This window comes from Notechis scutatus, chromosome 1, assembly GCF_049901735.1.
Source record: "Notechis scutatus isolate UNSWTSFEM ecotype Mainland chromosome 1, rNotScu1.2, whole genome shotgun sequence".
Taxonomy (NCBI): Eukaryota; Metazoa; Chordata; class Lepidosauria; order Squamata; family Elapidae; genus Notechis; species Notechis scutatus.
Window position 1 is genome coordinate 50,302,244 of NC_142009.1, and position 27,566 is coordinate 50,329,809.

Genomic DNA, 27,566 nt, shown 5'->3' on the forward strand with positions numbered 1-27,566 from the left:
GGCGTGTGTGGTGTTGGTGTTGGTGGTAGTGGGTCGGGCTTTCACAGAGCCCCGCACACACACCCCACACCAAGGTGTTGGCGTACAGCAACTGAACCACCCGGCAAAGTTGAACTCCGAACTGAGCACAAATTACTGCCAAGGTCATCTTCCCCCAAATTTGGTGATGAAGTTTCCTTCCCATCAGCAAATTGGGGGGGGGGAGAGGTGGGCGGGGTGGGGTGGAGAAAGGGAATAGAGGGAATACGAAGAGGAGGGAGGACAGATTCAGTTTCTCCTCCTCCTCCTCCTCTCTCTCTCTCCTACTCTCTCTCTTTCTCTCTCTCTCTTCTCTCTCCCCCCCACTACTCCTCCCAAGTTCTGCGCTCGCTATCCCCCTTGAATCCGAAGGAGCTTCCCGATTGGGCGCTGGGCCTAGGCACGTCACTCAGACCGTGACGTGTAGTCTTCCTGTTTCCTTCAGCTGTGTCTTAAAGTAAATCTTGTTGTGGTGCGGAGCCCTCAGCTCAGCGAGGCTGCTCTGCTGCTTGCAGAAAGAAAAAGACAATTACAGCGGGGAGAGAAGAGCGCCGCAGAAGAGCTGGTTCTCCTCCCCTCTCCTCTTTCTCTCTCTCTCTCTCTCTGTCTGTCTCTAGTAGCCTTTCTCTCCCACTCATTACCCCCCCTCCCTCCCTCTCTCTCGCACGCGGGCACTCTTGCTTTCACCCTCCCTTGTCCAGTTGCAATATTCATCAGCAGCCAGATTATCAAGGCGATCTGAGCATTTGTATGAGCGCGTTTTTCTCTCTTTCTTTTCTCTCTCTCTAACCAGCAAGAGTGGTGGGAGGGGGGGCAAAGACAGAGAGGGGGACTCAGTTTCTTCGCCTTTGTAACTGAGTAAGTACCTTTTTCTCCCTTCCCTTCTCTTGCTTTCTCTTTTGGGGAGGGGGAAGGGGTATTCTTGACACTGAGACGGGCTTGTTTGAAATACTGCTTCTGGGGGGGCAAATTGTGATTCCCCCTTTCGTCTTTGGATACCTCCCCTCCCGCCTCTCTCTCCACGTTTCCTTTCCCCTGTTTCTCCCTTCTGCTGAGTTTGTGACCGGAGTAAGATTGTTAGACTGAAAAATAAGCCGGCAGATGGTCCATATTCCGAAGCTTCATGGGAACCATCACAATAGTTTGGTCGGTGTGAAAGGACAAGGTTGGTGCGAAAAATGTCTTCTCGAGCCTTTCCTCAGACTGCATTTCTTCTTCCTTTGCTCTTCTCCCCAGTCTTTATTGATCCTTTGTATTATTACAGTTTAAAGATGAGAAAATAGTTGTGAGGTGAAGTTGTGAGGTTTCTTTCTTATTTTTCCTACCTCTCCCCTTCTCTCCCCCCCCCCGCCCCCTCCGCAATCGGTCCTTTCTCAACTCCCCAAGTCCGGCCTTTCTTCTTCGTATTGTGTCGCTGCCTTTTTCTTTTTGTCTTCTCTGATTTGCTTATTATTTGCATGTCCCTGACTACTTCTCTCTCTTTCTCTCTCTCTTCGCTCTTCGTCCCTCCCCCCTTCTCTCTCTCTCTCTCTCTCTCTCCCTCCCTCCCTCCCGGCGATGGAGAGCAGTTTAGAAAGCACACGCACCAGTCAGATAAAGCAGGCGTCTTTGAACACTCTTCTCTTTTTGAGCTACCCAAGGGCTAGGGGAAGAGTTGCGGAAAGAAGCTGTTTAGGGGGAATGAACGACGGGACGCAAGGGAAGTTTTGAAGCCAGGTTGTTAGGTTTGGTTATACCCCGCCACTTTTCTGCGAAAGCGCCTTTTCCTTGAACCCATAGAGATTTTATTCTGGATCCCAGTAAATATGTACCGTATGTGTTGGGGGCGGGGGCGGCGTACAGTGGGGAACGCGAGTAGAGATTGGATCTGCTTTATCCCAAGGAAGACTGCTGAGGCGTGCGCTGTATTCCCCCCCCCCCACACACACACCCATTAATTAGAATTGTTTGCGGTTTGTGGAGCGGCTGTCCCGCTTGCCACACTTTGCCCCGTCTGCGGGTGATGCGCGCATTGTTGTGGATCCAGACTGAGGCCAGGTTTAAACTGAGCCGGGCAGTCTTCGGTGGGATTTACCTGAGTCCCGACTCCTTATCGACGCCAAGGAGCCCACTCTTCGGGATTTCTTCTGGGGTTTTTTTTTTTTTTTGTTCTTTTTTGTTTTAAACGGTTTAATACCGAACGGGAGGGGAGGGGTTACCTCGGGGGGTCTCTCGATTGACAGACAGTTCCTTCCAGAGTGATGCCATTGACCTGATGCCATTGACTTAGCAGGAGAGAGAGAGAGAGCAGACGCCTGCGCGCATTCTAATGCTGCAGTTAGACGAAAAAGGGGGTCCTTGCCACCAGAAGCCTAACGATGGGAACACCGGGGTTCCACCCCCCCCCCTTTCCAAAAGCTTTAGATTAACTTGTGAGATTATGTCCACTTCGTGCACAAACTCAATACGACAAAGATAGACACACACACACCCCTCTCTCTCTCCACACACCCCTCCCGCCTTTCCAGAGGCGACCTTTCTTCTCAGCTCTGGTGCCCACGGGAGAGCTGCTGCAACGCCTCACTCAGTGCGCGCACTAACTTTCAGCGCGCAGTGCAAAAGTTGCTAGTCAAAGTGCCGGCTAGAATGGAAAGCTGGTCTCTTCTTCTAAGGAACTTCTAAGGCGGGCGGGCGAAGGGTGTTTCAGGAGAAGGGAGAGGGAAGGAGGGGGAGAGAGAACCGGTGGTAAAACGGCGAGCGAACATCGGTTTGGGCTATAAAGCGGTTGTTGTGAACAGCCCCCGGGGGCCTCTTCTAACAAGGGCGGACGGGGAGCAGCGGGGGAAACTGTTCGTGCGCTTCTCTCTGGCTCCGCCTGACAAAGATCCAGCATTGAAATTGTACAAGGGGCGCTCGGGTCTAAGTGCGCATGGGCAGCGTCGGACAGGTGTGTTGTGTCAAGAAAGACAGGTGCAAGTTTCCCGCTGTTGAGCCCGAGTATAACGTCTATTTATGAATTTATGGCGCTTTGTTTGGAGATGGTCGGGCTAAGAAAGGAGGGAAGCGCCGGAGCTCTTTTGTTAGCTGGATTCTTGAGGGCTGCAAAGCAGGTTGTTTCCACTGTGAATTTGTAAAAGAGCACAGAAAAAGGATTTTTTTTTATAAAAAAAACCTGGCTCCTTTTGCTCTGTGTGGTGTGTAAGTGCGTGTGTGAGTGTGGGGGAGGTAAACCGGGGAATTGCTGTTCTGCCTATTCTACTGGTGGTTTGGTAAAATCATTTGCTGTGGTAATTGGAGCATTGTTCTGTGTACATTTATTTGGAGCAAATGGCACTGGATTTCATTTGTAAGTTAGTGTACCCCTTGCTTTAAATGAAATATTTCCCCAAGTTAAATAGGAATTAGTTTGCAGAGTAAGGCATCCACCTAGCCCCAATTGAAATGATTTGACATCCTAACCCTATTCACCTCCCCTCAGAAATTAAGCCCTTCAAAATTCTATGGGGCCTATTCAAAGAATGAATTATGCGTGTGCTTCTTTGGGAAGGATTTCCACTGAATGGGCTGGAGGTTATTTCTGAATGTATTTAAGACTGGGCCTTATGTCTTAATCAAGGTGAAAAACGGTAAGTATGATACAAGGAACCTAGGCAAGTTTTGACACATTTGACACAAGAATATGTCAAAGTACTGTCACGGCACAAACAGAACCTGTGATATATTTTTGTGTAATGGATGAGAAATTGTGAACAAGCACTTTTAAAGGTGACATTCTCATCTATCAAAGATAAAATGCTGTTTTTCTTTTTCTTTCTTTTTTAAAAAAATCCCCTTTTCTCTCCTTCAAACCAATGCATGCCTCTGAATTTGCAAGTCTTTGGTCTGCACTGGAATCTGCATGCTTAGAGATGACAGTCTAAATGCAGACATATGCGAACCTGTCATTTCTTTAATTTAATGCCATCTGCTAGGTTAGTGGGGATATGAGAAATACACATATCTACTGCTAGATTTTTTTTTAAATGGAAAGCATTGTTTTTAATACTTCTATCCACTGTTTTAGCAGGCTTAATACGCTTTAATATTAATTTAGTTTGCAAATGAATTTGCATGTGGCCCTATATTCTTTGTTTCTTGACTTGTTCTTTGCTAACTCTGCCATCAAGCATTTTATAAATGGTTCCCGTAAGTGGTTCCCCTTCTATCACTCATTTCATTGCTTTCCCTTCTGACATTTAGTTGTCCCCCCACCATGAACAGTATTAAGTATTTGACATCTCATATTTAAAAGAGATAAACTTTTTTTAAAAAAAATGAAAGCTATATAATTTATACTTGGTTACTAATTTAGGATTAAATTATATTAATATTAGACATTACCTCACACATTATTGTTTAATAGGTAACTTTCTGCACTTTAATAGGGGAAAGAGAATGCTCTGCTACCATTCCAAATTGCTTTAATGATCAATTCAAAATTAAATTGGCATCTCTCAGGTGGCTGGGTCTTGATACTGAGGATTTCTGTAGCGGATTTCAGTGTTCAAAATGTTTGGTCATGGATTACTTGACTGTGTTCCATTGCATGCTAGAGTAACTTCTCAAGTATGTGCTATGGATGAGTTGATTCAGTCTTCTGATTGGATGTCCCATAACCTTAGGGAGGAGGGGGAAAGTGTAGGGTGACCTTAGGTTAGGAATAATGTATGAGCAGTTGTTGTTATATGTAGTTGTTGATTTGGGTAGCAAATTTTTTTTTAATGTTACATGAAAATGTTGGATTGCTAGAAAAATATTAGTTTATATATTTCTGATACCAATTGGGTAAATTGTAGATATGTTTCTCCAGGAGTCGTTTTGCCAATGTCTTCCAAAACCAATAAGATAGAACTCATTGTAGTCATCAAGGCACTACATACCTATATAGGAGGGAGAGAATGCGAAATATCTCACAGCAGCTTTTCCATATCTTGCCAGATTGGCCTTCTTGTGCCAATGATGCTAAACAGTTGTCTGCTTTCTTTGTTTTTTAAAAAATCATAATGATGTTTGTGTTATAACAGACATTTACATTTTTATATAATGTCATTTATTTATTTTTTAATCAGTGGTAGAAAAATGGACTTTATTTCTAAATTCCTTCAGAAGGCTGTATAATTCTATTGTATGGGAAGTGAAGCTATGCAAATTTTACATATCCATGCTTTGCACTTCTCTGAACTGCAGCAAAAATATTTTATGTTTCCAAGTCAGTGCAATGTACTCTACTTGCGTATGGCGTGTAGTGCTGTGTGCAATGAAGGAAAAAGGGTAGCTGCATTCTATGAGAAGAACTAACAATTTTAAAATATGCAGTTTCGCTTTGAAAAGTTCATTGCTAATTTTCACAACCAGCAGTTTATATCAGTTTGGACTTTAAAAATGAATTAGAAATTCTATTCTTCCTATAAAAAGTACTTCTTTTCCCCAGATAATTTCCCCCCAATTTCCATTCTACTTATTTTAGATTTATTTATTTATTTTTATTTTAACTCAATCTACATTGTACCAGTGGAAAAGCAATTTAGCAAAAATTCATAATATACAGTATAATTGCTTTACAGTAGTATCACCTAAAACAATATAACCCACGTGTGCGATGTATTTAATATATGGAGAACTAATGACTGAATTGCCTTCTTAAATAGAATGTTTGTACTTGTGAGCAATGGGTATTTTTGTCTACATATGTGTGATAATATTGGATATTCATATTTTTTGCAATGTGTTTGTTTGGTGGATATGGTAGATTGGGAATTCAGTGAAATAGAGAAGAGGGTTGATTTCAGAAGTGCAAGTTATTATCTAAGTTTAGAGAATAATTTTTTTCCATTACATTGGGTTATTATCAGGTGCTTTAAAAACAAGCTGTGTATGTCATACCACTCAGTAACTTTGAAAAATGGAGTCCTTGTGAAGTCCTATATAAATTGAAGTCTCAAATAATGAAAGCTTGGCAAATAGGGATTTGTCAAAATAACTTAAAGCTCAAACCAGTAAACTAAGCAACGATATTTATGTGAACCATAATGAAAGCTAAAATTTAAATGACTTCTGAATTACCTCTGGACAAGAAATAAATCAAGCTGAGCAGATTTGTTTCCTCTAAATTGGACAGGAGCAACTCTCTAATTCAATGACCAGTTTACCCTTCTGCATATATATATATATATATTCCTCTACATATCTAATAGGAAAATCTCACCACAATCCTATCCAAAGATCTGATTCTTGATGACTCAGAATCTTAGATATTTTTTCTTTCTACAGCATTCTTTTTCCTTCAGAATGTTAATGCATTCCGGCCCTTTTCAAATCAAGAGACTGATCCAGAGGCATTTTTCAGCCCCAGTAAAAACATAACGTAAAATAACGATTTAAGTTTGGAAGGCAAAATATTTTGTCATATAAGGAGATAGCATAAGTGTCGTCGGGAATCAAGGAAACATGAAGAAAGTAGAAGACCAACTAACACATATCATTTATAAGCAATACTACTTGTTATTTCCAGTGATAGTCTGGCCTTCCCTTCTGGTATCTCTACGAAGCAAAGATGTAGAAGAAAAATTTATTTTTTTTGGATTATAGATCCATGGCATTGACCTTATGTCTTTTCTCAATTCAAGAGTTTATGAGCTTTGCAGACGTCCTATGTCTCATTCCACCCTTAAATGAAATACAATGAAAGGGGAAAGAAATTAGGAACAAACACTTTTTAAAGCATATTGGGAATACTGTGTTATATATCAGAAGTCCACTGAAATCTAAAGTTAAAATTTGTATTGCTCTTGCTTTTCCTTTTTGCTAATATCGTTATGTCCCTTCTAAAACGATGCACTCTCATTAATGCACCCCAACAACAAGCAACCTCTTTGAGACTTAGAGTGATGACGGATTTTGAGAGTGGAGGCAGACCTCAGAAGATATTTACATCAGCATATAATGACAGGCTACAAATCTTGCCCATGTAGGGGACTTTCACCCCTGCACATTTTTTTTGCCTTTTATTTATGGGCAAGGTTATTTAGTTGTAATTAACCTAGAAGCCAAAAAAATGACTTTCTGTTGTGAAGTGGAATGTTCCCATTAAATTAAATGAAGCAGTGTATATCTGAAAATACACTGATACTAGTTTATACACAAAGGATCTGAACTAGATCCATAATCATATGAAATAAACAGAGGGAAAAAAAGCTTTTATATATAAAAAAGCCACTGCCACTTAGTAGCGAAATTCCTTTTATCTCAGAGGGAATTGGAATCATTTAATTTCTCACATAATTCCATGTATGACATGATACAGTAAAGTATCTTTTTAATTATTCTAATTATTGAATATTGGATCCTTAGGTCTTTATGTAAATTCAGTCCCATTATATAATCTGAGACTGAATATTTTTATCTCAATGGAAACAATACAGGAGGAAAGACAGTTGCGTTAAAAAGTACACTGCAAAAGATTGCTGTGGTGAAACTGAATTTATACTAAGGTGCTAATCAGATATGTTTGATCCAAAGTTACACTTGCTATTGCAAAATTCTGTATGTGTGTTTGTGTTTCTTAGTAGCAGTTCTGAGTAAAACAATAGTGTAGCCTCCTTAGGAATACACTGCAAAAAATAAGAAATAAATGTAGCTGAATATTCCAAAGCTTGTACAGCATTTCTTAAAAATTATTTTATAACCTCCAAAATAATTGCACAGCCTTCGAATAATAAACAAACAAATATAGGTTTCATTCTAAAAGTTTTTGTAGGGTTTTATTTTTTTATTTTTTTTACTGTTACACTTACAAACCCTGGCTATACACGCTGATAGCGTAGATTATTTCAAGCTGAAATTATGCTTATTTGCATGGGTAGTCATTCTTTAAAAGCTAGCTACAGATGCAGTCCTAGGGAGCACGTAGATGTTTTTACAGGTGAACCGAAACAGATGGGAACAGATCCAAAAGTCTGAATGCTGCCTTTGGCAAGATACCCTATTATTGTGGAAACTGTGCACTGTTAGGCTAATGTGGAGTTTAATATTAGATAAACATAGTATGGGAAAAATTAATATTACATTGGTATAGTTTTCAACTTGAAGGTACCGGAAGATGTCTGTAATGCTTCATATGCCATGTGAGTTTAGCATCATGGTTAATAAGTCATGAATGATGTCAAGAGCCTATTATAAAATGCAAGGAAATGTGTTATCAGTCTTCTTTTTTAAATTCTGTATTCCTGGGAAACAATGATAATTCCTATAAAAGAAAAGATATCTGCCTTTCTCACGCTATTGCTTGATGTTGCTTTCTTTCATCTCTCCGTTTCTTTCCTTCAGAATCACACTCTCTCTCTCCCCCCCTCTTTGTATGTGTGTGCATGTATGCGTGTGTGTTTTACAGGAAGTAAGGTTTTATACAAGTACAACGTTGCATGAAATAATTATTTCAATAAGTCACCTGAGATATTATCTTGGGAAGCTGATGTAAGAAACAATGACACGGTGCTGAGAATGCCTTCTTTCTAATTCAGGCAAAGAACTTGATGCCACATATCTTAGTTTATGAAATGGGGAAATATCTCAAGGATGATAAATTTGGTTCCCTCCCCATTCCCACCCCATCTTATCCCTTTCTGGAATGTTTAAAGATGACATCATGGGAATAATATGTTTTTGAAACTCCTATTTTTACTGCAAAATGCAATATAACATGTATTTTATAACCAAAATGTAAATTCTTCCTTAAATAGTTTTCCTACAATGATTTCTAAGGTTTGTATCATCCTATTTAACATGCGTGTCTATAGGTATGCACACTGCACCTGCTCATACTTACAGATATACTGGAACACCCTTATAAAATTAAACAACTTTCTGGGTTTAATCTCAAGTCTGTTTTGCAATTATATGTGATTTTTTTTAAAGCCCAAATTCTATATGATAGCCTTACCTAAGAAACAAGATATGCTTTCATTTTCTTTTGTGACATTATTTCAAACCCTAAATTTAATCAATTGGTTTTCAGTGTCTGTGTTCTTCTAATCTACTGTTTAGAGTTTTTTTTTCCTAAAGATAAACAGTATTATTTTAGGCATTTGTGCAAAGAACCATATATTACTGGTGCTTAAGCAGTTTTTCCTTTCCCCTTTTTAAAAAAAATATCTTAATCCATCTTAAACCAGTGGAGCAGAAATATTTAAAGTGTTTCATTTCAAGCAGAGTGCATAATAAATTGCAATAATTGTAATGTGCCATAAATCCCAGAGCCTATGCATTTTGCATTTGATTCAGGATTGAGGTCAGGAAATTTGGAGAAATTTAAAGAAAATGATTCATCAGTCCTTTTGTTCTGTTGGCCAGGGTCCCAGGATTCTTGAGCTGTGCCCAGCTGACAAGCTTTTGAAGATGGCACAATAACTGTTCAGTGATGCCTGACCATGACAGCACAGCCCTCTTAAGTAGGCAGACCAAGAGAAGAAGAGTTGACATTGGAGTGAAACGGACGGTAGGGACAGCATCTGCCTTTTTTGCAAAGGCGAGAGCATCGTTTTTTAGTGCCATGAATCCCCAAGGTTCCGAGCAGGATGTGGAGTATTCAGTGGTGCAGCATGCAGATGGGGAGAAGTCAAATGTGCTTCGCAAGCTGCTGAAGAGGGCAAACTCCTATGAAGATGCCATGATGCCTTTTCCAGGAGCAACTATAATTTCCCAGCTGTTGAAAAATAACATGAACAAAAATGGTGGCAACGAGCCCAGCTTTCAAGCGAGTGGCCTCTCCAGCACAGGCTCAGAAGTACATCAGGAGGATGTGTGCAGCAACTCTTCAAGAGACAGCCCCCAAGAGTGTCTTTCTCCATTTGGCAGACCCACGATGAGCCAGTTTGATATGGATCGGTTGTGCGATGAGCACCTGAGAGCTAAGCGTGCCCGGGTTGAGAATATCATTCGAGGGATGAGCCATTCCCCAAGTGTGGCATTAAGGGGCAATGAAAATGAAAGAGAGATGGCTCCACAGTCTGTGAGTCCCCGAGAAAGTTACAGAGAAAATAAGCGCAAGCAAAAGCTGCCTCAACAGCAGCAACAGAGTTTCCAGCAGCTGGTTTCAGCTAGGAAAGAGCAGAAGCGAGAGGAGCGCAGACAGCTGAAACAGCAGCTGGAAGACATGCAGAAGCAGCTGCGCCAACTTCAGGAAAAGTTCTACCAAATCTATGACAGCACAGATTCTGAAAATGACGAAGATGCTGGTAACCTCTCTGAAGACAGCCTGCATTCGGAAACACTGAATGGCAGGGCGAGAGATTCTGTGGGAAGGTCAGATAATGAAATGTGTGAATTGGACCCAGGGCAATTCATTGATCGTGCAAGAGCTCTGATTAGAGAACAGGAAATAGCGGAGAACAAACCCAGAAAAGATGGCCTCAAAGAAAAAGATCATGGGCCCAACTCTTTTCATCCAGAAGGCAAGCACTTGGCTGAGACGCTAAAGCAGGAATTGAACACTGCCATGTCTCAGGTTGTGGACACTGTGGTCAAGATTTTCTCTTCAAAGCCTGTACGTCAACTGCCTCAGGTCTTCCCACCTCTTCAGATCCCCCAAGCAAGATTTGCTGTCAATGGGGAGAACCACAACTTCCACACAGCAAACCAGCGCCTCCAGTGCTTTGGGGACATCATCATTCCAAACCCACTAGACACCTTTGGGAATGTGCCACTGTCGAATTCCACAGACCAAACAGAAGCACTGCCCCTAGTTGTCCGCAAAAATTCATCAGACCAGCCTACTTCTGCCCCACCTCCTGGCAGCCACCATGCTGCTCTCCATCAATCTCCACTGTCCGCCACCACAGGGTTCACTTCATCTTCGTTTCGCCATCCCTTTCCTCTGCCCCTTATGGCATACCCATTTCAGAACCCCTTAGCGGCTCCTCCTGCCTCCTTCCCTGGGAAAGACAGAGCCTCCCCAGAATCCTTAGATTTAACAAGAGAGACCACAAGTCTGAGGACCAAGATGTCATCACATCATATGAACCATCACCCTTGTTCACCAGCACATCCTCCTAGCACTGCAGAAAGCCTCTCAATATCTCTCATCAAGTCTGAGTGTGGTGACCTTCAAGATATTTCCGAAATCTCACCTTATTCTGGCAGTGCCATATCCTTTACAATACATAGCCCATATTCTGCATGTTGATATGCTTTTACTTGGTAATGGGTACTAATAACTCTAATGTTGGGAGTGCAATAGGTGGGCATAACATCCATTATTCTTAACTTGTTATTTTTTATGAGAACTCCCATTTTATAGTCAATGAAGATGTTTATTATTGAATCTAATCCATTTGTCTTTTGATACAGTTTTAAACGGGTCCTTCTGAAGATAATCTTTCCTAAAATGCTTGACTTTAATCTTGATAAAGAGGTTGACAAAGTTCCAATGTAAGGCAGAATAACTTTGACTTTTAAGATGCAGGAAAAATACATCATTACCACATATTAAACAAAACCACAGCCATAAAACAGGAGAAATTTATGGAAAGGACATATCCATCCCCATAAAATTTTGTTCTGTTAATATTTATGTTTTATAGCATTTGCTAAGAAAGCAAATTTAGGAGCTGTCTGAGAGCCATTTTGACCCTGAGTTTTGAGATGCAATAGCCCTGATTCCTTCTGTTCTAATTACATCCTGATCTATTGAATCTATTGGCTACCAAAGATCAATTAATCTGTGCAGAACATCTTGCAAACTCAACCTGCCTGATGGCAAAATATCAATCCAAATAAACCGAATCTCTTGGTAAGTGCTTCAGCTGCTTGTATAAATTGTCCCACAGTGTAAAACTTGTATTTGCAAGCATTGCCATATACGTTTAAATAATCTCTGTGCTAATTTAGTGGTCTCCAAAAACATACAGATAATTTTATATAATGAATATTAAGGTCCTATAGATAATATAATGAATATTAAGGCTTGCTAATACTATATTGTAACTTTTTGTTTTTCTTTAAAAAACAACACCACACTACTTTCCATTAATGCAGCTTTGTAAACTCTTCTTTTTTCCTCACTGCCATTAATAAAATAGTGGCAAATTAGTTATAGAGCTCTCAAATAATTTCCTAATTCTGGTGGTCATCTGCAAATATGATCTTTACCAGATTTACCCGTACAGTTTTTCTATTGTTCCTACTGAAATCTATAAGTCTTACTTTAGAGTAGACATCCACCTACCAAATGCTTGAAAAATTATTTGGCAGTTTGAATGTTGACGGTGAATGGGAGGAAAACTTATATCAGGTGATATCCAAAATCCAATATATAATCTTCATAATATTTTTTTAAAAAACCTCACTGCTTCTGAATATAAGGCCCATATTTCTTCTCTCCAAATAAATGAGTGAAGTATTTTAAAATCTTGCATACATTTTTCAGGTGGATATAAAAAAGTGACATCAAACAAAATAAAGATGCAAGTATTGATGCATTTAAGCTATATTGAATCCCTTTCCCTGTCTCTCCCCCTCCTTCCCAAGTCCTCTTCTCGACTCCTATGCAGCTGCTGGGTATGCATGGTTAACCTTTGCTCAGCCATACACAGAAAATCTTTTGTCCTAATATACAAAAAGCAAATCATTTGGCAAAGCTTGAGAGCACAATTAGATATAGAACTTCAGCTAGATTAAACTTATAGGGCACATCTTTTTCTTTTCCCTATCCTTAAATTTGTCCTCAATTGTGAAAGCTTTAAGTAATATTTTATAAAAGGAACCCTGTGCATCACAAGGATTCTAAAAGAAGACACACATGTGATGCTGGATCATTGGCATTCCAATTTATTCATGTTCAATTGGAAGAAATTCTCTGCCATTCAAAGGGACATACTTCTAAAAAATATGTTCAGGGTTAGGATCCTCTCCCTTGTTTTTTTTAGCTTACTCCTATCTATGCATCCAACTTACCTCCCAATATAGTCAAATACATTAGTTAAATCTGATCATTGTACAGAAAGTCATAATATAGACTCAAGAAGTCTTGAAATAAAGGCAAACTTCATCAACCTGAGATTACAATTGAGAGAGAATTAAATACAGTGTCTGGTTTCAATAAGCTGGGGGAAAAGCCATTATTAAATGATGATGTAGCTTCATTATAAAGGAGTATTAACAGTACTGGTGCATTACTTAAGAACATAGTGACATCTGATGAATTGAAAGTTTAGGCACTTTTCTGCATAATAAAAATATTTAACAAAGCATACATTGATTTACAGAATGATAAATATATTTGTTTCAGAAAGTAGCAGCACTAGACTGATTTGGGCTTCAAAGATAACTAACCTTGACTCTAGTTAACAGGCAATACCAAAAATATATTATAGATAAGACAAAAAATCATCCTGGTTTAAAATAAAACAAAACAAAACAAAAATTACCCTAGGCAATTCATAGTGTTCTTCTTTATATATTATTTTAAGGTGTTCTTATAATTCCCACTGGAAAATTTGGTCTACAGCACCTTTAATCATTAACACATTGATCAAGATTTCACTAGGAATGGCAAGAAATATTATCCTTTAATGCCACTTCTAAAGGCTGTTCTTTAGAGATTCAAAAATTTGACAATTGCCTTGTGCTGATATTGCCACTGCAAAAGTTAGACTAGCAATATAAATGGTAGTGAAGAAAATTAAACAAGAAAACTGAACCACTTTCTTATGTAGAAGAGTTGGATGCTGAAATGTAATCCTCAGACATATTAACAGAGCAAAATTAACTACATATTCAACCCAAGACCTGTAATTTAAAGTGCTTACAACAGGAATGGGCAGTAATGGACTTAATCACTTGTCAGATTTGTTTTATTTTTTGCTAACATTTGAGATCTAAAGAAAAGTATCAAAATGTATATTAAGAATAAAAAACAGAATGTTCCCTGACCATGTTTACAATCTAAAAAATGTTTTCATAACCAGTATTGTACTAAAAACAAAGACATCATAAAAGTCATTTCTTGGTTATCCTGCTTTCTTCATTTGACTTTAGGTAGGCAGATATTTCATTAGCTGTTGTTAAAAGAACTGGGATACAGAGGCTTATGCATATCTACTATTAATCAGAAGCCTTCCTATAGATCATGATTTACAATTCTGTGAGGAAGCATTCTCCTCCATTGGAGTTTCTGAATTATATATATTTGCAACTGAATATTTTCTGAGATTTATATGGGCCTTAAGTACATAAATGGTGTTTGAGTGAACAAATGAAAAAGGGTCATTTAATAAACAAAGTCATCCAACTTTGATTGTGTCAGGATGGAGGGAAAAACCCTATTCCCTATTTCATTTAAGCCAATTAAAGGGATAATTAGGACTAGTTATAGAATTAATTCATTAAACAACCAGGGCTGATTTTGGCCAGCCCCATCTTACATAAATTTGACAAACTTTGGCTCTTTGTCACAATGAAGTTCTCAAGAAATAGATTTTAAGATCTATAGTGCTCTGCTCAAAATGAATTCCTGAGGACCTTGTTAAAAAGTCATTAACATTTAACTATAAAAAATTATGAAGCCATATCTCAGTTTTGAGTCCCACCAATCCACAGACAGATTTATAATTTGAAAATTGAGATTTTTGAAATTGTGGCTTTCCTGTCAAAAAAATTCATAAGGACTATAGCATAACATTATTCATAATGTTAGAAGGCACTAGGTAAGGAAATAGGATTCATAACAACATTGAAGCCATCAATCACTAAAAAGAACACTTTTGAACATTGCCAAAACTTCTGGATAACTGTCCATATTTTTGAAATAATGTGCGATGCACAGCTGTGTTAAAAATCAAATTTTTGAAACCATGTAGTTATCATTAAATCTAGGAGAAATCAAAGTCTAAATTCTACAATAATCCCATATGCCTTAAGGCTACTTACTTAATATTGTAAGTTCATGGTAAAGGTGAGTTTTGAATTTAGGATTTTCTGATTCATTGCTCATCCATCTACATATTTTCTGTTCTTTGCATTTCTCAAATTCAACTGTTACTTCAGTATGACACTTTTGGAGAATAGCCATTTTACAGTCTCATTGTCATTCCTTCTCTGAGATTATTGTTTATGAAATCCAACTTTAATTTTCCATCATGGAGCTCAGAACAAAACTATTATCTGTGCAAAAATTCTGTCTTATGATCTATGACAGTTTGTTCTAACCTTGGCACTTTAGAGATGTGTGGACTTCAACTCCATAATTCTCAGTGGTAGGCACAATGCCGGGGAATATTGGAAGATGAAAGTTTCCAAACTAAAAGGATATTCATTTGGTGAAATTTAATCTATACCTTGTTCAGAGCTCTATATTGTATGGAGGATGCAGTGGTAGAGACATAATTCTTATTCTTTATCACCCATGAATTCATATCCCCAGATGTATCACACAGAGGGGGATACCAATTGTCTCATAAGGCTATAATTAAAGGCACTTTGAGAATTTGGTATCAAAATTAATAAACCATATTTCTGAAAATAAATATGCAATATAAGGACATTAATAATCATCTGTCTATATTCTTCATCTGATATTTCCAAAACACAATGTTATAAAATACCGAGCAGTTCCAAGTACTTAGTGAAGGACTGGTTTGATCTTGAATTCTGCTGGCTTGAATACATTTTAAAAAAAACTTTCTGTACTTATCTATGAAATTTGGCAAGAGAAAATGCATAGGCCTCCCATGTATTTCTCATCTGGATCAGAAATTTAAATCTTCCATATATCCATTAAAAGTTGTAGGAATGTCCTAGCTTTTGGTACAGGTGTTATGTTAAAATTTAAAAAAAGAGTTCACAATCTTATTGATCAGGTAATCTTACAGGTCCCTCTTGCAGTAAGGGCTGCAAATGTATCTTTAAAAGCATTGTATTTCCAATGAGGCATCAATTGTTTCTAAAATATGAAACTATTATGTTTTATGACAACAGCCCATTTATCTGGCTTATTTAGAGTCCATAGGAAAGAAAAACAGATAAGAGAGATGTGAGAGGTTGTTCTTGATCAGGTTTTTGTTCCACTCTGCTTTACATGGTGCATGTGTGTTCATGCATATGTATATTCATGTATTTATATATCAAGAGTTTTTCTTCTTCTTAAGAATAGCAGTTCTTCCCTTTGGAACAGAAAACAGCACATCTCCTTGAAGAAGGTACCCAGAATAAGAATGGAAACCAAGCATGTAAAAGCCAAGTTCAGGTTTTCGGAGCAAGAGCCCATCCTGGTATATTTTGCTTTTACTGTACAAAATTTTTAACCATTATCTTACTTTTTTTTAAGTGAAGGGAGAGAGTTAGCATTTGTATGCCACATTAAACAACATAGAAAGATGCACCTGCACCTGCCTCACAGTTCCTGTCTGCTTCATGAATGCATTGTGTATCTTTGCAAACTAAATATGTTTAATCAAATACTGAATTTTTTTATTCAAATTGCCAAAGAAACAGACAGCTAGTTGTTTTACAACATGATTTTCCTTGTCAGGCACCCTCTTTGCATCTCAAGAAAAGTAGCCTTGTTCAGCCTCAGGGCATTTGCATACAGAATATTAAGCCACAACATTAGATTGTGGGTGTAGTTTTGTTATTGTAATACATCTATTTTTCTTCCCAAGTAAAGATTGTAATCTTTACCTTTCTAGAAAGTAGTTTTATACTATTGAAAAACTTTGAAAGTCAGGCAGATAATTCCTCAGCAAGATGAGACTGTTTCAGTACGGAGTATTAAGAAGCAATACTAAAAAGCAGCAAGGTTTAACAAATGACAACAAATTGGATCAGGACTATTTCAGAGTAAAATAAAATCACTTGCAGTAAATGCATGGCTACTATACAGATAGTCCTCAACTTGCGATTACAACTGAGCCCAAAATTTATGCTGTTAAGTGAGAAATTTGTTAAGTGAGTTTTGCCCCATTTACAACTTTTCTCACCACATGTGTTAACACTGCAGTTCTTAAATTAGTAACACACTTGTTAAATTAATCTGGTTTCCCCATTGACTTTGCTTGTCAGAAGGACACAAAAGGAGATCACATGACTCCAGGACACTGCAACCGTCATAAATGTGAGTCAGTTGCCAAGCATCCAAATGTACATCACGTGACTGTGGAGAAGCTGCAATGGTCAGAAGTGTGAGAAATGGCCATAGGTCACTTTTTTCAGTGCCATTGTAACTTGGAACGGCCACTAAATGAACTGTTATTAGTCGAGGGCTACTTGTACATCATCCAATGCACTTTGATTAAATCAACAGAAGCTTTCCCCCCTCAGTATATTATTAATCCTAATCCTAAATACAATGTCTATAAATTTGGACATGCATTGATTCAAGCGGATGATACATAAGATAATACATATTGAAGCACTTGTCTGCTCCTATGTTCATATTTCTTTTTCTCTCTCTTTGTGTATATGTATATGCATGTGTATAGTGTGTGAAGGGATAAAAATAAAGATCTCTTCTTGTAGCAATTCTGATGAGGAAGCCTCCTGTCGGAGAAAAAAAAAATATTGCCGCATCCTACCCCATACTTTCTCTCCAAACTTCTCAAATCAGGAGGAACAATCTATCTTGTAAAAAGAAGAGCTGCAAAGATACATATATATATGTTTATATATATATGTGGATCTTTGGTTATTCGGGTTTTTCCCCGCGTAAAATTGGAAGTATCTAGGCGACATTTCGATGAAGTCTCATTCATCATCTTCAGGCTTGTGTCTTCGGCTTTGTGCTTCTTCCTCAATCCGAGGAAGCCGAAGACACAAGCCTGAAGATGATGAATGAGACTTCATCGAAACATCGCTAGCTACTTCCAATTTTACGTGGGAGAAAACCCAAATAACCAAAGATCCACATACAAATACCTGCGAAAACCTCAGAAAACATTATATATATATATATATATATATATATATATCCTTCTTCCTTTAATTTTTTTTTTCTTTTTGCCTGTTCTTCACAATTCCCTTTCTGCTGCTGCTGCTGCTGTTGCTGCTGCTCCTGTTCTAAGCAGAAATACATTATGCTTTGTAAATATATAACAATCAGATCCTCGGGTTGTTTGAACACTGTTTTAGTTCAGCTGCAGTACACGGCTCCTCTGATCTTTTATGTTCCTGAGCAGATGTCTTTCATTAATTTATGGATTTATCATCTTTTCTTTTCTTTTCCCCTCCCCCCCCTTTTTTTACACCTGGCAGCTGGTTCAGGTTTCAGCAGTTACTGTCTTTTGCATTAGACATACAATTGAATGTCATCTGTCTTCACAAAGCTATGGCAGAGTACTGAGGCAAGCAACATCAGCTGTTGGGGCAGAGCGTGTTTGCCTTCTCGTTGCTTTTTTGTCCTCCCTGCTTTCCTACCTCTTTTCTCTCTCCTCCCCTCCCCTTACCTCCTTAATATTTATTTGTGCTCATTTTCTTTCCTGGCCTTGAATGGAGCTTAGCTCGTGTTCAGTACAGCTGTATGTTTACTGAATCTATTCCATCATGACTCATTGTGCGTGTGTAAGTATCCTGGAAACAGGCAGTGCTTTCTTGGAAGAACGGTTGCTTTTCAGCACAAGCACTTAAAAGGAAAATTAACCAATTGGTCAACTCAGTTTTAGCAAAGGGTCATCTCACTATTGGCCTTTAAATGTTTTGCTATCTATTTTTAATAGTTGCTATTAGTGAGGCTTTTTAGCAATAATGTCATCTCTGAAACAAAGTATTTTGAAAAACAACCCCCAAAAAAAAAAAAAAAGCAAAATAGGATTGCATTAAAAGTACCCGGCAAGGTTTTGAAAGCAAAAAAAAAATAACCTTTGAAAATTTGAAATGTGCTCATAATATATATTTTGCAGAATCTTAATAATCCAATAGCATTTAAAGAACTTAGATACGTTCATGATTAGAATATTGAAATTTCTGGGTTCCAATACCCATGTGGCCAACAAAATATACAATTGATTTTGGACCAAACTACCATCCTTCTGTTTACTCTATCCTTAATAGGCTGGTTTGAGGTTATATGGATAGTAACCTACAGATCAGGCTGAATTCCTTTCAGGAGAAACAAGATACAAACAAAATAATGAAACAATAACAACACCCATTACTTCGTCCATTCGTTTTCTGTGTGCCTGTCATTTGTTAATATGGATCTGCTTCAGAAAAATTCCTAACAAATGATTTCCAAGGTTAATTGCCTCACAATTAACTGTTATTTAAAGGTGCGAACATACCAGCATGTATGTACATGTGTCAATACATTTCCCTTCCCCTCAGTGAGTTGCGTAATAAAATGGATTCCATTGGAAAACTTTTATTTGTCCATGATTCGTATTGCTATTGTAGGTGATGACAGATTGCCACTTTTATTTTATATGTACATTTTAAGAGATGGCAGAAAGGCATTAATGCTCCTTTAATTTTCACTATCAAGCTAATGGAGGTCCTTTAAACTCTTCTTCTGGCATGAAATCTATGCTCATCATAAGTTATCTTTTTTTTTCAATTTTTGAGCATGGTCTGCAATGTGCTTATGCAAACCAGCAACCTTAAATAGTTGGGTTTTTTTTTTATCATTGGAGAATTAAAATTAAGTTATTTGCCAGCAGAACAAATGAATACAATTTGCATCCACTTCATGTTTCAAAAATTCTACAAGCTACTGCTTTGTTTTTGTTTTAAACAAATTGATCCAAACCAACAACCTAAAAACAATAAAAAGTTAATTGTGGTGCACTGTAAATTGTATCAGCGAACTTGACAAATACTGCCTTTTAATATTTTTTTCACCATGTCGTTAGTGAAAGTGCTTCAATTTCTGGATCACTTTGAATTTGTTTGACCTTTCTCTGCTTTGCAGTGTGCTATTTAATAAATGACATATTTATATGTGCATACTGACTGACTTTAAGGGAGACAGTCTTCCAAGTAGCTACTGGGAGCTATCTTAATTGACCTTGTGGGGCCACATTGACTTTTGTCATGTGCTTCTTCATTTCTGATACATTATAAAGCCATTAATTTACAGAGGAAATGGCAGGGCCAGCCTGCTTCACAGATGTGACCAAAACTGCCCTAGCAGAGTACACAAAAGAGTGCCAAGAAGCAGTAAGGGGGAGGAGGAGAGGAGCACCAGAATGCCTGGATTGTTATAGTTAGTACCATATTCTCCTGGGAACTCTTTTGATTGTTCAGTTTGCAGACCTGAAAGGTAACAATATTCAGAAAACAGATAGGTTAAATGACCCCATATACTTTGGTATATCTATAGAAGAAGGTTTCTGTTGGTATTTTCTGCATAAGATTCATGTGAACAATGTGATGCTTAAGGAAAAGGAAACTGAGTAAAGGAAAGGCAAACTTTTATATGCACATATTTGCATATATTTTTTCCTAGCAACAAATGAACATACATGTTTGCAAATGGCACACTTGAAATATTTCTTCCAATTCTTCTTCCCAAGAAGGAGAAATTGTAGCCATATTTTATTGTGTTGAATAGGAACTATGCTCAAGGAATTGTACCACTTGAGATCTGTAAATTATATTGTAAGCTCAGATTCATAATTTTCAGATTCATAATTTCCCCCTTTCTAAGTAATTGTATATTATGCTAACTGAACACTAATTTAGTAGTACAATTATTTGTTAGCCCTTAATATTGAGAGCTGTCATTCAATCCAAATATGTTTTCCTTAACTCATTTTGTCCTACATGCAGGAAGGTTTGTCACCAAACCACTTAAAAAAGGCCAAGCTTATGTTCTTTTATACTCGGTACCCAAGTTCCAATATGCTGAAAACCTACTTCTCAGATGTAAAGGTAGGAAATGCTATTTTAATGTTTATTCTCTTCCTATTGATTGCATGTTTGAATGTTTCTTGAATGCCTATTAATTTTCATTTAATTTTGCTAATAAAATATTCTGACAAAGTTTTATAAACTTCCTTCCTTCCTTCCTTCCTTCCTTCCTGCCTGCCTGCCTGCCTGCCTGCCTGCCTGCCTTCAATTTACATATGTATTTATGAACTGTACTTTCTTTCTAATGTTTCTCTCTGACCTCAAATATGACATAGATATTAAGAAAAAAAAATCAAATGCTGAAAATTTCTATTAGTGGCATTAGCTTACTATCTGAGGGCATTTTGGAAGACAGATTTAAAATTCTCCTTTAATTGTTTTATTGCAGGCCTGTTTCTAATATTCTGCTTACATTAATGCCCACTATGGAGATCCCTTTTTCTTCCATCAAAAAAGGAATGCAACATTGAAATTCTCCATGCAGTGGCTGCTTAAAAACAAAAGTGATGATTGTCTCTTATTTACAACTTAATTTGTTGTTGATGCAGAGTACACTGAACATAAGGAGGATGAATAAACTGACAGATTCAGGCCACATTATTCAAATGAGAATATGAAAGCTGTCGACGTACAGCTGCATCCTCCCCTTATTCTAAGAATATTAGGACCTCCTGATATTTTTTTTTCTAAAGTAATTGTTTCTTTATATCAACTTGATTTTTGTGTTAATCATCTTTTTTAAAAAAACTAGTTTTGGTTCCAATTATTATAATGACATACATGGAATAATTTTGAAAACCTTTAAAAATAAACATCATATTAGTTTAAATTTGCTGTATTTAAATTCTTCTTATCCTGTCCCTTTCTCTCTGAAATTCTCTGCATATTTAACTCTATTCCCACCTCCAGACGCTAGCAAATCTGAATTTGTAAAAATGGCCTGCTTCTATAATAGAGCAGCTTTACAGTTTTCTTCTTATGTGCCCTTCTAAAATAAAACAGGTATTTTAAGTAGGGGTTTTCCTTCTTTTTATTAGCTGTCATATTTTATTAATTGGTTTAATAAACTAAACCTCAATACTGTATTTAATGTAACTAAAATTTTGTTTAATTTAACCATTACTGTCCTAGTCTTGTTAATATCATTCTTTGTGCTAGATTAATATATGGGGTTTTTTGTTTGTTTGTTTGTTTGCATGGTACATAGAGTTAACCTATTCTGTCCAATGAAAATATCTGGAGAGACTGATTTAGCCATGATAATAGTTTGAAAAGCTGTTTGATTAGTAAGTGAACCAGTGAAGGTGTACAGGATGAATGTGTCTAGAGTGGTCAGTGACCACTCCACATTGGCCATTCAGGCCTCTTAAAAATGTTTTGTCCTATATACTTAACCCACAACTGATTATTGTCTCTGAACTGTGTGTAACGAACTGAAGAAAAGCAATGCTTCTGTGGAAGTATTATCTGCAATGTAACAATGCAAAGGTTCTCTGTGGAGATTTCAAGCCATCACTACAGCTTGACTTCAGGATGGCTTGAGACAACCTCATGAGGACTCTCTTAATGTTCTGTTTTGTAGTGGATGCTAATTCAAGCAGTTGCACAGAAGCATTTCACTAGTATTTAGTGCCTGTTGTTTTTTTCAGCATGTGACAACCAAACTCAGTCTTCTTACAATGTTGCCAAGTTTATATGAAACATTTTGATGTTATGCCACCTTATATTTATATAGCATCATTCATCCAGAAGAAGCCCAAAGTGCTTTACAAACAGCCAATATAGGGATCATTCACCCACCACAGAAAGGCAACCGCTTCCGTGGTGGAAGGCAACAGCCATTCGGGGTCAGCAACATCACACACCAGTAGATGTAAATATTAGATCCATTCCTCTTTTCTTGGGGAGTGGGGTTGGAGGGTGGGTTTCCACGTTGATACATTTGGGATGTTTATTTTATGTAACAATTCTTGAGTGAAATCAGCTTCTCTTTTGATTTGCTCTGCAGATTTGTTCAGACTGATCTGGGTTTAGCTCCTGGTTCATATAGGCAATCTACAGAGTAGAATCTTGTGTAATTGTGCCCATCGTTTCCATTTTTTTCTCTGTCTCAATCTCTCATTGTCTGTGTGAATGTTTCTGTGTTTAGATAGGAAAGTTAGAAAGATAGATTTTTTTTTTAAATAACAAGCTGTCACGGTAGGAAATTATCTCAAATATGACAGCAGTCTTTGCATTCTCAAATTAAAGAAAAAGTGAGAAATCTAGCAGCCTAATAGAATATATAGTACAATGATCATGGATACTCCAAATGGGGTGAAAAATACAAGAAAGTGATTTTTGTTGGTTTTGCTAGATCTCATTAGGAATCATTCTAGAGTATTTATTTCCATGTATCAACCAATAAATTTAGCCATAACTGCCCAAGCTAGCTAGGACATATGGGAGCTGGTATGCAGCAAAATCTAAAGAGCAACAGATTCTATTTTTATAATGAAATCTTGAATCATGTTCATTCAAAGCTCTATTAACTGAGATTCAAATGAACATTTCAATATCACTCAATAGACATAGTTTAGAATGAGCAGGATCTGTGCAATGCTGAAGGACTGATATTGTTTTTGAATAAAATTTTCCAGATGTAAGAGGGCAAAAAAGTCATATGATGTAAAAATAGATTAGAGGCCCATGATGAGTTCCTTTTCATGTTATTTTGTTTGGAACTAAAATGCTGTGATGCCATTTTTATGCCATGGTCTATACTAGAGGGCGCCAATCTTTTAGACCTCAGGGATCACCAAACTCATAATTTTAAATCCCGGTGACCACTAACTGGTTCTGTGGGCATGGCCTAATTTGTGGGTGTGGCTTGGTAATCTTGTGACTGGCTGGGCATGACTTGTATGTAAATATAATAAATATTTATTTATTAAAAAAGAGCAACTTTTACCCAAAATCAGACAAAGCAGGCAGGCAGATTGAGTTGCTCACAGAATCACAGATTCATTCATAAATCTATCTATCTGCCATTGGCTAGCTCAGTCTGTCACATAAAATTTCCTTGCAAGCAAACTCACAAAATTAACTCACAACACACCATGTATGTAAATATTGAATTTTTTATTTAAAAAAAGAGCAACTTTTACTCAAAATCAGGCAATGTAGGCAGGCAGTTTGAGTTGCTCACAGAATCATTCAGTGATCTATCTATCTGCCATCGGCTAGCTCAGTCTCTCAAATTTCCTTGCCATGAGTCTGCACTGAATAATAGAACCTTCAGTCCTAAGGGAGGTTTGGCTATACTTAAAAACAGAGCTGAAAATCTAAAGACTAGCTAGAACACAAGAAATCCAACCATTTCCTGCTTCCTAGCTAATCTAAACCTCCCAGCACAGCAGAACAGATGACAGTCAGAAAAAGGAAAAATAGCAATTTAGCAGGCAAGTTTGCAGGGTAAGGAGTGAGTGGGCGGGGAGGGTTCCTACAGGCCATGTTAATTGTTTTTTTTTTGGGGGGGGGGTGCTCTGGGGATAAGATTTCTCTTTGGCCCACCAAAATTTTCTTATGGCCCACTAGTGGGCCCCAGCCCACCAGTTGGCGACCGCTGGTCTATACAGGTGATACAACTTAATGCAGTATTGTCCATTTACTACAGACAATTCCTGTTGAACCCAAAATGGATACCATGCCCCAATAACTTTAATATCAGCTCATTAGCCAAACTATATGAAACAATGTTAATTTAAAAACTAATGGAAAATTGACAGTACAAAAGACGTATAATTTATTACTTATGTCTAATGGCAAGGAAATAAATTATAATTTCCACACAAAGTGTTGGGAAATAATTATTTGGGGTAACATATGTTACTTCTTTACAATCTGATAATTCCAAGTGTGATTCTGGAAGTGTTTAATTTTAACACATCTGGAAGGCACCATATTGAGAAATTTATATGATGCACTAATCATTCTTTCAGCAAACTATCACTATCTGATCTAGGATATGTGATATGGTTGTGAGCATTGCCTTCATGCAAGAATAACTAAGTAAAAGACATAAGATCACTTTTTTAAAAAATCTTCTATAGTAAAAAAAATTTATCACAAGATTTTGCAGCTGAGTTTTAGAACTACTGAATTCCTTGGTAGTACAGCAATATAGTCAATAAACCATTACAATTGTCAGATACATTGGTAGTTTTTGTGAGTATCACATGTAAAGAAAAATGGACAAAAAATAGGTTAAACTAAAGAAGTCTCTTTAACCATATATGGTCTGGTCTTACTATTAGCCAGAATTAAGTAACCATTTTGAGGACATGATCTGGAATTATTTTGAAATGACAGAAAATTGTTAGGCATTTAATTCATTATTACATTTTTATATTCAAAAAGGGAAATAAATGTCTAAGGTGAAAAATTAGCTTTAGGTTGTATACATCTTGTGTTGATGATAGAGTGTCATTTGCTTCTTTGCCTCAGGCATCAGCATATCTTGGGCTATGGAACCAAGTTTTTAATGGTAGAGAAAAATATTTGCCTTCAATGTGGTGCAATTATTCCTGGAATTATTAGGATCACTTTAAAAGTTAATTGGAAGGGATTTTAAAATTGATAATAATATATTGCAGCAGAACACAAAAATGTTTTATCATCAATTGTGGCTATAAAAATTAGAAGTTGGGGTGTTGGGTGGATGGGTTGGTTGGTTTTTTGCAATTCATGGATAGAGTTCCAGGAAGTCATAGACAGGCCTTCCATATGTAGAAACTCATCATTAAACATTGCTTTCAAAACCTATTTAAAATTAATTCCAAAAAATCCAAGAATCTTTCAGGTCATTTCTCATACAACATGAGCTTGAGTTGGAACTAAATACTTGGAAAATATACAAGGGCTCTTTGGATCACAGCCCACACACTACAATTTATCCTAATATGTTGCACAATAAATGTACAAAGTCCAGTTCAATGCCATGTGCTGGTCTATACAGGTCCTATGTTTAAAGCAACTTAGTTTAAATCAAAGCTAATTTAACAAACTTTATGAAATAATGGAGTATTTTTCATAAAAATAAGCCTAGTACATTTATTTGAAAATAAATTCAAATTGTTTCAGGGGATCAATTGCACTTAGAATTCTGAGAAATGTTCTTTGAGTCATAATGCACAGTTGCACTTTGACCCCCCCTATTTTAGTTAAGGGGCTAAACTAAATAGAGCTGAATAAGATGCAAGCACCATTTTTAACTTAAGGTGAACATATTCTTCTTAATTGGTATTGTAAAAAGAAATACCAGATGTATCCAGTTCTTTCGCTCCACTTGGTGCCGATTTTAATGTGTAAACTAATAATTCTTAGACTGCTAAATACAACAGATTCAGTGTCATTTTAGCTTTGAAGAACGGGAGCTTCCAGGCTTTTCAACTCAGCATGTTAAATGATGTATCTCATTCCTTCCACCCCTTGAGTCAACTGCTGCCTAGCTAGCTTAAGGTGTCAGATTGATTTGTTTTATACATCTTTTGACCATGCTCATTGAATATTTAGGAAGTTTCTTCAGCCCATATTGAGGCTGAGGTATCCCGTGGGAAGCATTAATCAAAGTCACAGAGACTCTAACACTGTGGAAGCACAGACTCTTTATTGTAGCGATTAGTTTTTGCAGTAACACATTAACGCACTACAGAGCTTTTCTTTTATAGAACAATTGATCCCTTTCTTGTACTCCACTGCAGAAAGGAGGGGTGTCATGAAATAATTAACTCTTTAAAGTTTGGCAATTTAAAGAAGCCTAATGTATCTTTACTAAAATGTTGAGGCAAGGGCAGAGGTATATGTGTGTGCATGTTTGTCTACGTATGTATGTGTCCATCTATCTTCCTCATGCATTTGTGTTAACTTATTCTTCAAATGTTTTTCATATTATTGTCTTTGTTTCTTTAGTGGTTATGTATGTAATTGCTCCATGTGTTATATTTCTATTGTCATTAGTTCTTCCCCCTCCCCATTTTCATGTCTCAACAATAAATATTAAATCTCCCTTTGTATCCTGTTGCTTAATAATAATATGTGTGCAACTACTTTTTTTTGTTGTGTTTGCTATCCGCATTCATGACCATTCTAGGATTCAGTGGCGGGGGGAGTCCTCTTTCTATTTTTCCTCTTTCCAGAACTCTTGTCCATATGAGACAATGTCTTGTAACAATGCAAGAGTCTAATCTCCATGTCAAAGCAATTTTCATTCCCCAGTGCACACCCTGCTATCATTTTGTAATGTTTTGTTTCTTATTCTAAAAGAATTAAAAAGGAACAGTAAGCTGTCACAGGGGCCTGTGGTCCTTATCTCAGTGTCTGGAAATTTGGACAGTGTATTTTACTACTGAGATAAAATGGAAAGAACTCCAAGTTCAGCAAATCATAATGGGTTTAAGTTCTATTGAAATCGGTAACCAGAAGATCAGATAACAGGGGTCCTTCAGTTGTCTTTTTAATCAGGTTCCCCGCAAGGGCTGAATAGAGACAGAGCAGACACACAGGGAAAATATAATTCTTGGATAGGTTAAGTACATGTTTGAACTCTTGCAAGCAGAAGCGATTTGATGATGACTTAATCATTTTCTGGTCAATTATCTGTAAGGACCCTTGCAACTGCATGGCAATTATGATGCAAGTTGGCCTTTTGGGAGAAACAC

At 37.3% G+C, this 27,566-nt stretch overlaps 1 protein-coding gene across 4 annotated transcripts in view; it reads left to right on the top strand.

The window, feature by feature from the left end:
- Positions 1-343: 343 nt before the first annotated feature.
- PROX1 (prospero homeobox 1) overlaps positions 344-27,566 on the top strand; it is a 72,429-nt gene continuing 45,206 nt past the window's right edge. The window contains exons 1-5 of one of the 4 annotated variants that reach the window (XM_087963823.1): positions 1,004-1,183; positions 3,476-3,623; positions 9,385-11,175; positions 20,781-20,889; positions 22,604-22,741. In XM_087963823.1, coding sequence (XP_087819949.1) covers positions 9,452-11,175; positions 20,781-20,889; positions 22,604-22,741 — 1,971 coding nt within the window. In that variant the 5' untranslated portion in view covers positions 1,004-1,183; positions 3,476-3,623; positions 9,385-9,451. Of the gene's footprint in view, positions 1,184-3,475; positions 3,624-9,384; positions 11,176-20,780; positions 20,890-22,603; positions 22,742-27,566 lie in introns of all 4 variants that reach the window. The other 3 variants (XM_087963811.1, XM_087963800.1, XM_087963829.1) reach the window with 3 other exon arrangements.